The following is a 13023-nucleotide window of genomic DNA, read 5'->3' on the forward strand; positions in this document are numbered from 1 at the left end:
ATCAGCTGTTGGCCCATTAGGAATTCCAGTAGATCGTACCTGTGCAACTCCTGTTTGTCTCATCTAATGAAGGATGAACAAAGCACAAGGATGTTAGCTATAGAACTTAAGGCTACAGAATTTAAGAAGTAAAGATCATATTAGGCTTGTGTATTTTATATTGCACTTTTCAATTTCAACTGTATACTGATTTTGACATCTTCCCAGTCGCATTTGAGAAGTAAGATGACTGTCATGCTCACAAACTCGCTGAGTGAATTTTAAGGTAAAGCTATTGGCACACCTTTCTTCTAGGCTCTTCAGTTTGACTGTTAGCATTATACTGCTAAAGTTGGACACTAAGAGAGAGAGAAGCGAATAATGAAAGCATGAGATAAAAAGCTGTGATATGGCTCACTGCAAGTGTTTTTCAACTCATACTGCTTTTACATGCATTCACTCACTTCAGTTTGAAAATGTAGCTTGAAATGTTTTACACTATCTGGTACCCCTATAATAAAATACAGCTAAAACCATTAACTTTCACAAGAAAATCACACTTAAACTTTGCATGAAAAAGATGACAATGTTAGATCACAAAGGGCATGAGAACTCTGTACAATACAAAACCTTAAGAATTCAAAAAACACAACAGATGCCATCATCAATAAAAGTTTTGTAGAACAGAAAAATATTTTTGTTCTCACTTGCTGGTGTTGCTGCATCAAGACAAACTGACTCTCCAGCTGCTCCAGCATAAGTTTCTGTGCTGGATTTAAATTATTTCGGTTTGCACGTAGCTGTTCCAAGTGCTGAAAAAAATCAACCAGTATAGTTTAGAATCATCACCATAAACGTATGCCATTTTTAATGACCTTCTTGAATACATTACTGAAATTTATTCAGGAAGACAAGACTTGCAAAGCTAAAGACAAGATCAAGATTTCTGCTGCAGACTAAAACATCTTTCCATAAACTATTTTGTAACCAAACTTTATTAGCTGTTACTAAAGGTAAAGAAATCTTCAGAATTATTATTATTAGAGTATATCTCATCACCACTTCATTAAAATTAAGAGAACTGGTACTGTTAAGAAAACTACATTAATGTATGATTATTCAGAATTCCTATTATCATTATGTATGCTTTAACATTTTTGTACTGTTCTATTCTTATAACAACATTGCTCAGTATGAAGTAAATTCAGTCTTACAGTCACACTTGAAATCTCCTCCAGAAAACACATAAAATTCAGAACACTATGCAACTTAACTATGGAAAGAAGTATCTGAAGATACGACCCTTAAATAATTTACAACTAAAATTCAAGTATTTGTTACCCAAAACCTGGTCTTTGCATTCCTTTTAAACTACTCTCCACACACCTTCAGTCTATCAGTAAGTGACATCTTTCATATAAGGAAACAGCTGAAGAGCTATTTTGCAAGTTACAGGGAATACTGCTCAAGGAGCCTTCTGTTTCTGCACTATATTCTCTTCTACATTTCCTTGTATCGAAAATAGTATCTATGATACACGGGCGAGGGTTTCTAGCTAAGCCTGATTTTCAAAATGTGGAATTCCTGCTGAAGCTCACTGCAAGTTCTAATGAACTGAAGAGATGACAAAAGCATCGTCACAAAAAAGACCTGAAACAAGATTTCAAAAACAAAATCTAGTATTTCATATAAAAATGTTAAATGATGTGTAATACAGAAAAGTGGTACTGACTTTCATTTGATTAATCTCATTTTGTACAATGTGTGAGTTTATGTAATTTGATACAATAAGATACCTCATAAGAAAAAGAGGATGCCTCAATATTTTCATTTCTTCAATATTCTCCGTGCTAAAACAAGTAGCAAAATACACTTGGCTTGCAAGTGTTACAATTCGCATATCTATCTTTAAAACAACATAATAAGTAGCATTACTGTATGCTCCTACTTAAATTATACAATTCAAACAAGATAAGCATTCAGTTTCTACTAATGATTGATTATTTTATCATACAGCTAATCTTATGTATTCCACACAGTATCCATCAATATTAAAAGAATTTGTATTGTTTCCCATTTAATTTCAGAAATGTGAGACAAAAGTATTTTTTTCTTAAAAGAAAGAAACTAACAAAAAATAAATCAAAGCTTCAAGACCTTCAACGTACTTACCTGTAATTTCTGTGGTGTCAAGCACCAAGAATGAATTTGTTGTTGTACAGGAGGATGTGACACTGTATGGCCACTGCTCCAAACATCTGAAGTATTCTGAGAGAAAACATTACGTTAAAATTCTTGACTATCAAAAGGTCCCTATCATCTTTCATATCTGGATTTTATCTTATGAAAGAGCTAGTCATTTTACACAGAGAACATACTAATGCATGCCAAGACTTGTCCCATATAATATCACAGTAGTTAGATGTAAAATAAGCGATATCTAATACCATAATGAGAAACAATCAAATAAAATTATGCAATTAACTTAAAGGTACACTGCTGCTAAAACCAGATAATTTTATCTACTGTAACATTACTACATGATGATGAAACACTTGAATTCTAAATATAAGCAAAGGCTGTAGACAGGATGACATGGTTATCTCCCTCTCTATCCATCACCAGACTATGACTGTACTTTTCCACATACACAACTATGACTATAGTATAGTACTACTGATCTATATTGCCCTTACACACTTCCTATCACAACTGTAACCTCCTTACTAAACACATCGCCGAAAAATTTTCTTTAAAATTTCTAAAAACATTCCCCACCTTGATGCCAAAGGATTGAAATTCACGGCACAAATTGTGTGCATGCTGCATCACTTGAATGCATATTTCCGTATAATTTTGGGAGGGGGCTCTTTAGTTCATCAGAATATATACCTTTGTTGGACTAGATGTTCTTTTCCTCTTGGCAGGACTGGTCAGGTCATCTACTTGGCTAGAAGGAATCATGTGTAGTGGCAAGGATTGCTGTGAAATTGGTGTTTGAGTGAGGCCTAGTACAGGTTCAGTATTTGGATGATGAGGTTTACAAGCCTAAGAATCACAGAAGACAAAAATATGGTTCTATATATTCTTAATTCTTTCCTTTAAACTACATATTTTAACAGCCCACATATTTTAAAAGGGCTGAGCAGATATTTTGAAGTTGGACTCAAAAACTGAAAAATCAGTTTCCATATGGTCATCAATGGAGGAATGTGTACCTTTCAAGGGATTATTAAACCACTGCAGCATTCTATTTAAGATGAAATTTTTAAAATCATGAAAATCCACAAAGGTTCTAAATTGGTACCCCCATCTTTCTCCCATATTGTAGGGAGCTGCTTCTTGATCTAGTATACCTTTGCAAATAAATCAAAGGCTTTTTATTAATAAAAGCCAGTCCTGCACTCAATAAAATAAGCTTGACCACTACAGATTGTAAAGAACCCTTAAAGCTGGGCACCTGCAGAACATAACCCAACTTCTCACCTGCTGTGCTGTGTTCATGGCACCCTGCCTGGAGGTAAGCTCTGCGGGGATTGGTAGGCTCCATGCCTCCTCAATACTAGGAAGTAATTTAGTTTTATTCTGTAGACTACCTTGTGGAAGGTTACACAACTGAGCCTAGGAAAAATTATGTAAAAAGCAAATTTAACACAAGCCTACTTTAGTAAGAGCAAGTCCATGAAATCTTCCTATATGCTGTAGCTAATTATGTTTTAAAGAAGAGGATAGATTTAAAATTTGGGGTTTTAGAAAGGTGCTAAGTATAAAGAGGGTAACCAGAATATAAACCTTTGTGAGAATCAGAACAAAGATGAGCTCTAGATTCACAGGTCTCATAATTCTTTTTTTTTCTGAAATTGCAAACAAGAGTGAAAGATAGCACGTGTGTGTTCTCTCTCTATGTTATGAGAACTTAAAAATGTGGACAATACAAAGAAAAAAAGGTGATGTAAAACAGTATGCATTGATTAAATACGTAAAATAGGGTCTATAAGTAATTAAATTCCACTTAAAAATGAAGAAATAAAATATTACAGGCTATGATATGCTTACAATACATATGAAAACAAGTTATACACATCACAAATGATTGTAAGTTAAATCTGTGTGTTACTTCTACCCTCCCCTCTGGTATGTATATGGAAGAATATTTCCCACATCTTAAAACTTTAGCTTTACCTGTAAATACTTTATCCGTGCTGCAAGTGCAGAGGTATTACTACAATTTTTGCTCCTAGTTGCATTTAAGTAGCATTTAATGGCATCCTGAGGCTGGTTGCAGGACTCATAGAGTGTGCCTAGGTCCATCCAGGCTGCAGCATGGCCATGGTCTAATTGTACAGCACAGATATAGGCCTGTAAAGCATCCATAGGCTGATTTTGCTGTTGATACAGCACACTGAATAGAAAGATTTGTGAAGTTGAGAATTAATAACAAAGTCAAAATTCAATGAAGTCAAATACAAACATCCACCCCAAAGCCCTTTAGTAAACTTTGTCATTATATAAATCACAGTAATAAGCAAAAAAAAAAAACAACCATATTTATAAAATCTTAACATGCAAAGTTTGTATACACAGCATATTCAGTATTTTAAAAATGGAAAAAGCATGTAAAAATTATAATTCAAGCTTCAAATTAGACGAATCTGACAACATAACGGTAGAAATAAAAAAATTACGAAACATTTGAGAGCACAAAAGACTTAAAAAGCTAATATTCTTCATTCATATATATGTATTAGCATTGAATTATATCACTGTATTACCCTGTTTCATTCTTACCCTATAGAACACCATGTATCTGCACTTGCTTCTGATTTATCAATAGATTGCCTATAAGATATAAAGGCATCCTGAACTTTCCCAATACTTGAATAGCACCTGGGAGAAGAAGAAAAGATTTCTGGTAATATTTATAGAAGGTAAACAGTGATGATGGCTTACAAAGACTGGTCTGATAAGTCGTACAAAAACATACTCATCTAGATGAATCCAAAACATTTGCTGCTTTTCAATGCTGGGCACAAGTAGACTCAAACTTGTTAATCAACATGTATTACTAATTCTTCATTTGAGAAGCAGACCAATGCTGTTTAAACCCTAACTTAATGTATTTGCAGTGAAAGCAGAAGTCACGCTACAGTTTGAAGATCTACATTTGTTCCACTTAAGATAGTCATTGGTCAGTAAGAACAATATTCTTCTCCAGTCAACGTTCAAAAAAATCTATTAAGATACTTATTTCATGAAATCTAATACAATAAAATTTCACATTCTACAATTAGTGCTTCAGGATTATTTGATTTTATTAAGAGATAATGACCAATTCAGTCAGGACGGTCTTGGAAATTTTTTATATGCATAACTCATATCTCAAAGTTTTCAAATAATGAACAACAAACCAATTAGTTTAACCACGTACAGAAAGCAATAAAATCTGTAAAAATCTTTCTTGTCTGTATTTTTTCAAATTTTATTACTCGAATATTACATATGTATTACAACTTCATAGGTTTCCTAGGCATTGTAAGCAGAACTATCAAACCTTGAAAGAGAACTACCATTATTCTGCAGGGAATAGTATCTACTTTTTAAAATAAAAACTTCAAATAAATAAAGCATGAAAAAAACACATGCAATTAAATTTAACTACAATAGCTTTGCCTTACATTGTTTCCAATAGGTTTCCCTCTTGGAAAAAGAACTGACAACTTTCAAAGCACATCAATAACAAAGTTTATTCTAGTAAAAAAAAATCCAGAACAGTACAGGTGAGGTTCATCAAATATGCTACACTCTTTTGTGTATTCTTAAGGCTTATTAGAAAATACAGTATTCTCCAGCAGTACTCATTTCTAATAAATAAGTCACGTCCCCATACAATGTTTCAGGATACCATTTTATTCAGAATTTAACCCACTTTCCAATAGCCATATTTAAGTCTGTCTGCTTAACAGATACACACAGATTCCAATTAGGATAACAGTAACATCAAGCCCCAAGAAACTTTAGAACAAGGAAGTGAGGTGGAGTTTTTAAACTTTAAAACATGTTATCTAATTTGGAGGACCAGCAGAGGAAGGAGTAACACAAGGGGATATACTGGGAGGGAAAAAGAGAAAGAGTGAATGCACAGCCCTGTAAACTTATAACTCTCCTGTTAATGTATTGACTGCAAGAAGGAGGTACAGAAATGTTTTGCTCTGGTTCTCCCCTGTAGAATACAAGGGATACTTCCACTACATTTCCTATTCCTCTATTTCCTCCATTCCCCTATCTCATTTGTATAGTCCTAGGTTTCACTCCAACCACACTAAAGCCTAGGAAGAGCACACGTACTCCACGGAGCCTTGCCTCTGTCCTGCTGTTGTGTAAGAACACAACTGGCTCTAGCCATGTGGATTGGGATTAGAGAGGAAAAGAACAAGTTTTAGCCAAAGGGATGACAAAACAAGCGAGATGATCCCTGGCTCCTTTTACCTTTTGTTTCCAATCCTACTCCATCTCTCTGTCCCCACGGCCTGTACTTCTCCCCTAGCCTGCAGATTGCTACTTTAAGACTCTTGCTCAAAAAAGAGCAGCAGAAATAAAATCAGGGTTACAGAAACAATAGAATGTTCTAGTTAGGTATGACAAGAACTTCCAGGAAAGTGAGCTGAAAGATACTGAGGTTACTATATTAATCTAATTTTTGCATAATTTCTATTTAATCTATTTCTCCACAGAACTGACCAGTTCATGTGCTTAAATTGACATCAAAGCTTTCAACCACATAGAAGATAAGATAAGTTATATTGCTATTCTCCAAAGCCTGATTTTTTCCAAAGTTACTGATGGCTTGTTTAAAGCACCTATTTTTTAAAAAATGGAGTCTAAGAAGTCATTAAATTGACATGATTTACATCTTCGATAAAGCTAATTTTCACAGGAAAACTACCGTGCACGAGTGAAGATTACTATAATACGTAAGTAGAAACTAGAACAGATCCACTTGAGTTATCTTGGCTTAATATCTAGTTGTAAACTATTCTGCCAGCAAATCGACGCGCTTGTATTTTAGTGCTGAAACTGTTTGAGAATAGAAGGGAGATTTTAAGAAAATGAAGAGAAAATAATGAAACAAGTAAAAGCAGGTAAGGCAGGTGTAAACTGAACTACAAAACAAACAAACAAAAACAAAAGAAAAAAAAACAAAACCAGGACCACTTAGGTAACGTATTTCATTTCAATTTGTAAGCTATCATCATCCTAAATAATTTGGCAGCTTTCCAGAAAATTAGGACTTTACTAGATACAAACATATTTTCCTGTCATTTTTTCTCAACAAGCTATAAAGAACATAAAAGATAACTTACAATAATATCTTCAAAAAATAATTACAAACACAGTTACAATGTCTATAAAATCATTTCTCACCTTCCAAGGAAATACCAGGATTGACCAGAATTTGGATCTGCTTCTAGAGATTTCTGGAGATACTGTATAGCATAACTTTCCTTGGTTGCCTTGTCTCCAAGCTGATCCACGGTGTGATGCATCCAGCCTACAAGAAAAATCCACAGATGGAAGAAGTGAAATTCTCCAATATCATTCAATGCTCTGGCACAGCAGAATATTGACAGCTTTGGTCCCTCTATAAAAATATGAGTATCAAACAATACTATCAGTTACATAAATTGTTATGAATGAAACTTTAAAAACTTCCTTTTGAAGTTCTATACTAAAACTACAGGGCTAAAGGACCTAGATTCAAAATTACTTTCACATGCCTTAAAAGCATTCCTGTTTACTACAAGGATAGTAGCGTAACTATGAACCACTCAACATTCTACTATAAAAAGTTAATCTGAAAATATTAACTCTTTCCTCCTCTGAATGTGGGCACCTCATGCCATCATCTTCCTTGTAACAGACATCCATCATCTGTATATTAAGTTCATTTTACCTTTTCTAACTCTCATAACTCTGTATTTGTACTATTCCCCAGTAATGCATTATTAAGAACTGCTGTCATTCCATATCAGTTTTTCATACTTTATCATTATATCTACCTCGCTACAACATCCCCTCTTTTTGCCTTGAAAAATGCAATCACTTCTCACCTACATAGCAAATTCTCCTAAAAAGATCATTTTGTTTTCTCACATAATCACAGAATATATTTTCATGTGCCGTCTCTTTTTTCACTACATTAGGCAAATTATTTATCCTGACTTTAATGGCCTCTCAGTCCTTGCCTTCATATAGTCTTCTACAAGCTACCAAAGTGCATCTCTGTTTCAGCAATGACATAAGGCTTGGTTACCATTTCAAATAAAGCACCTTCGTCATCTTCTCAGGCTTCTCCCCATCTGCCTCTATGCCTAGATGGTATCTCTGGAAGCGCTCACAAAATCATCTTACTGCTGCCCGTGAGTAAAAGGAAATTCTTTTCTAAAGGCAGCTAGCTTGCTGAAATCTCTACATACTACATTGGTCTACTGGCCAGTTATGTCTTGATGTTTGTTTAATTTCCATGTACTTGTCTTAATAACCTCTTGCCTTTCATCTAATACTCATAAATTGTAAAATATGACAGCAGACTGTCCCTATGTTTTTATGGTGTCCTGCTCAAAAATGATCCCTCGTGAAACACTGTATCAGTTTCAAATAATATCCAAGGTTTGCCTAAGGTTTTTGTTATACAGAGCTGCACATACATCTGCTCTCAGCGTTCACGTAACATCAACTAAACTTCTGCATTCTAAGCTTATCTTTTAGGAATCAGTCTAACTATATAAACATATAATACAATCTAAAGAATAAAGAGTCTGCCCACTTCATCAGAAATGCCAGACCCCAGTAAGCAAGGCTGAGAACAGAACTGATGAGTATTTGCAGCTTTACTTCATTCTCTGTGATTGGACTACACCTTAAGTAACTTATTCTACCTGATCTATTTGAGTTATATATACATATATTTTATCCCATGGGCTCATAGCAGCCACAGTGACGCTTTTGCAAAGGAAGACAAACTTACAAGCTTAAAAAAAAGGCAATCTAGGAAAAAATCGAATCTACTGAACAATGTTTGCCTGAGGTGTTTGAAGAAGTTTCCAAGTTTCCACTTGGAAACTGTGTTGAAAAGCGTAAGTTTGAATAATTCATCGACTGCAAGAAATACCACATTAAGAGTCAAGTAGTTACAGTGCTGACAGAAGAGTACTTTATCTTGTCTGAAGATGGACCAAGTCAAAACCCTACCCACCAGAAAAAAAAAACAACACAGTAACTTAGGTAGATAAACAAGCTATGATTTTGATTAAAATCCCAAGTCACTGAAGTCCTGAAGCACACAGGAAATATTTGTGCTTTAAGAAACAAGGCTTATGTGAGGGTGCTTATTTGAATGCACCTGCATAACTGTACAGGAAAGATAAAATATTGGGTGCAGTGGCAGGCAAAGCCTGAGTGAAATAAAGGTAAGAGTTCAGAGAGTATAAACATGGTTAAAATAGATATTAAACAATTTCCTGAATCTTCAGAAGTGCTGTGTGGTGATGCCTATTTTATGTTTTATCAGAACCTTGCCAAACTGACAGATAACATGCTGTATCTTCAGATCTTCTCTGAGGTTCACTGATAAGAAGTATCTATTTCTAGGCGACAGAAATGAGAACTAGAAATCCCTATTTACTTTCAGTGCTGAACCAAGGGTTGCTTTCTGATTTTATCTTACCATGTAGGGAGGCGAAAAAGGTAGAAGTCAAGAGAAATCAAAGTTTTCTTCTAGAACAGCACAAGTAAAGGAAACTGGTAAGCCATGTAGTCTCTGCTTTGCAAGAGCTAATTCTAATTGTCAACTAGCATACTGAATACTCTTCTACTTTGAGGACATTTTCAACATTATAATCAAAAATGCTAATTTTGTCCATGTTCCAGGCTCTTTTTTTTTTGTTGTGTTGTTTTTTTGTTTTTTTTTTTTTTTAATCTAATTTGTAACAAATCACCATCTTTCTTCAGCAAAAGCATGCTCTAGCCTGGCTCATGTTTCAGTTGGTTTTATGCTTATCAATCACTCTCATGTTGTATTTATGGCAACTGCTGTTTCCTTGATAAACATCATCCCAGACTCAGTTTTTGAGCATGTTCCCCATTTCAGAATCTCATGATGTCTCATCCAATTACAGACACATCACTTAGAAATGCCCCTAACAAAAGTCTTTGAGAGACTGCTTTAGGAAGCCCTGGGCAGATGCTAACACTGTTCTACACTCTAGTTTATGCAACTGCTCATTAAAATTGGAGAAAGAATACTGGGACAGATTAGATCTTCAGTCTCATCTGGTATAGTGGCCCTTATTTAATGCAATTTTAGGCAAAGTGGTGAAAAGAATTATTGTCTGGAAAGCAAATTAAATGCAGTGAAAAACATGAAACAAACTGTTCTTATTCAACTGCACAGATCTTCTGTTACATCTATCAGAACTAATTAGCACACATCAGCTCAAAGACATACATATTTCTCAGAGAATCACAAGGTTCTCCTCCACAATGATCTGTTTTGGAAAACAGCAATGAGAGTGAAGGTTTTAGTAATTCTCTCACACAATATCTGAACTTGCCTAAATTTCAATTCATGCTCAATAAACATTAATTAGCTAAGAAAAATGAACAAAATGTATTTTCATGCCAAAATAATTTTCCTATTGGGAGTGGAAAAATAAAAAAAAGAGAATCTGATCTAGAAATATATTTTGATTGTTTTTTGCTAATAGCATTCTGGCAGATGGCAGGTATTTTCTACGTCAGTTGCTCTGGAAGTAATGCCTGATTTCCATGGAAACTACATCAAATACAAAGAGTACAATAACACTATTTGATAGAGCAAATTCTTAGCTACAAAACACTTCTTTTCAACACAGTCATCACCGTTGACCACCAGCTATGCATTTTTGTCAGTTATGAACAAGAGCTGCATGCCACGCTCATAAAAAGCTGCACCACTGGAAGTGACCCACTGTCGCTGTCACCACTGCTGAAACACACCACCCACTGCCTCACTGTGCTCACATCCACTGTTGGCCACCATCAATTTTCAGCAAGTGTTAATGAATGTCAACAGAAGCAATTTTTTTTCCGCAGGGAGGAATTCAATTACACACTTTGCTTCATATGCACTTCCATGTCAGATGCCACTGTGTCAGAGTGCCCCTCTGCTGCCATCTGTCACATGGCAATAACATGTAATGGGTACTGGAGGGAAGGTTCAACCTCTACTGCCATACCACCAACATCTGCCTCTGACGTCATGTGCCAACATCATAAAATAGGAGACATTATTTTTGGAGTAGCCCTCGTATTAATTTTTTTAAGCAGCACTGTACCACCCAGACTATGCTTCCCAAGGAGGTGTTTTATTATGAGCTGCTAGATACTAAATCTGTCATAAACACCATACTCTGATTAATAGCACTGCTAATAGTGAGGAGCAAAAGAAATGGTATTATCTTGTGAATATTCTAGTTAAGAGCACTGTCTCCTTCTCTACATACAAGCTATCTCAACTACCACAATTAAGTGACCTACGCTGATTAAATAGGGGAAGCTAATTCAGTTTTCAGACAGCAGACAATGCTCAGACACTGCTCCTATTGCTAGCACAGCAACTGCGGTATGATTTTACAAAGACGACCACGCCTTTGCTTCTAACATAGCAGCATGTGTAAAAAAGACTTGAAAAAGCTCTGGTCATCTATTTTGGGCAATCTGTTTTCTGTTGATCCTTTGTGCAGCCTATATGAACAATGTTGCTTACAATTTATACTAAGTTGGGTAGTACTAAATTAAAAAACAAACAAACAAAAACCAATGGGGATACACTGGTAAGGAACATTTCCATTTGACAGCACCTAGATATCTGCAGTGTCAGTTGTGGTTTCACACAGAAAAAACTAAAAGCTAAACAAATCAGCCTGCCCCAAATGCATACACAACCTGAGTTACGGAATAGAAAGTACTGTGGCTATGACTTACTGCCAGTTACTCATTTGAATTAAATGACCACTGTGTGAAGGAAAAACAAAAAGAAAAAGATGGGCACAAGCAGGCTAAATTAATATTTAGAATAATAAATTAGATGAAGAACATGGAGAAAGTGAATGAAGGATTTGCATCGTTTGAATAACTTTAAGCAAGATATTCTGGAAATACTATCATGAGGCATATAGGAAAAATGCAATTTATTCTACCCACTCTGTAGAAGTTTTCGACTACAAATGACTTATCAGCTTTCTGTAAATGTGGGAGATGACAAATTTTAAACGGTAATGTTTTTTCCATTTTATGTGGTTTCTTTTCTTTTATAGAGTAATAAACTCACAGGAGTACATTTTCATTAAGCACTTAAAATTAAGTAGAAAGAAAAGGTAGATTTTTCACTTGCAGGGTTATTCTATTCTGCAACAGACAGAAGTATTTTGGTTTACTGCACTTAGTCTGGCTACTGAAGGGATGTTCTCAGAGGCAGAATTGAAAGAACAGAGAATTTTAACTACTGAACTCTTGCTCTGAAAGATCACTCTCTCACTGCCCCAAACCCATAGTGCAACGCCCATAGTAAATCTAAGAGCTTTTTAATTTTATAAGTTTAGTTACAATATTTCCCTTCTCTCTTATTTGCTTAATTATCTACTGTTACGCATTCTATTTTGAGTTAAAATCTCAAATATGATCCTCAGTATTTCAGATTCACTTAGAAATTGGAGCCTTGAAAAAACACTGTTGAAGGCAAAGATGGAAAAAAAGAAACACACAGAAAAATAAAAGTTGATTTTACATACCTAACTGCTGTAAGACAGTTGCTTTTACTTGTGCAGGAAGGTTTTCGATCTGCAAAAGTTGTTCATAAGCTTCCTTTGCAGAGTGATACTTTCTCTGCAAAAGGAAAAAAGTAAATTGATTAATCATAAACCTCACAATAGATCACCAATAGCAATGATTTCACAGCACTGACAGCACACAAACACATTGACAAAAAAATCTAGAGCTTTTTTTTTT

The 13023-nt window shown here is 35.0% G+C and overlaps 1 protein-coding gene across 7 annotated transcripts in view; it reads right to left on the reverse strand.

Moving 5' to 3' along the window:
- The window catches only part of LOC100539898 (lysine-specific demethylase 6A), a 32825-nt gene extending 19872 nt beyond the window's left edge, over positions 1-12953 (reverse strand). For 5 of the 7 annotated variants that reach the window (XR_002120442.2, XR_002120443.2, XM_010724123.3 and 2 more), the window contains exons 1-9: positions 12807-12953; positions 7402-7528; positions 4768-4866; positions 4162-4381; positions 3466-3600; positions 2872-3027; positions 2152-2247; positions 687-791; positions 1-63 (exon numbers count right to left, since the gene is read on the reverse strand). The exon at positions 1-63 is cut by the window's left edge and continues 333 nt beyond it. Coding sequence is in view for 5 of the 7 variants with exons in the window: in XM_010724123.3 (XP_010722425.2) it covers positions 1-63; positions 687-791; positions 2152-2247; positions 2872-3027; positions 3466-3600; positions 4162-4381; positions 4768-4866; positions 7402-7528; positions 12807-12933 (1128 nt within the window). In the remaining 2 variants the exon portion in view is untranslated. The remainder of the gene's footprint in view (positions 64-686; positions 792-2151; positions 2248-2871; positions 3028-3465; positions 3601-4161; positions 4382-4767; positions 4867-7401; positions 7529-12806) is intronic. The other 2 variants (XM_010724133.3, XM_010724139.3) reach the window with 2 other exon arrangements.
- Between the last annotated feature and the right edge of the window lie 70 nt (positions 12954-13023).

The sequence above is a fragment of the Meleagris gallopavo genome, chromosome 1, assembly GCF_000146605.3.
Source record: "Meleagris gallopavo isolate NT-WF06-2002-E0010 breed Aviagen turkey brand Nicholas breeding stock chromosome 1, Turkey_5.1, whole genome shotgun sequence".
NCBI classification, from domain to species: Eukaryota; Metazoa; Chordata; class Aves; order Galliformes; family Phasianidae; genus Meleagris; species Meleagris gallopavo.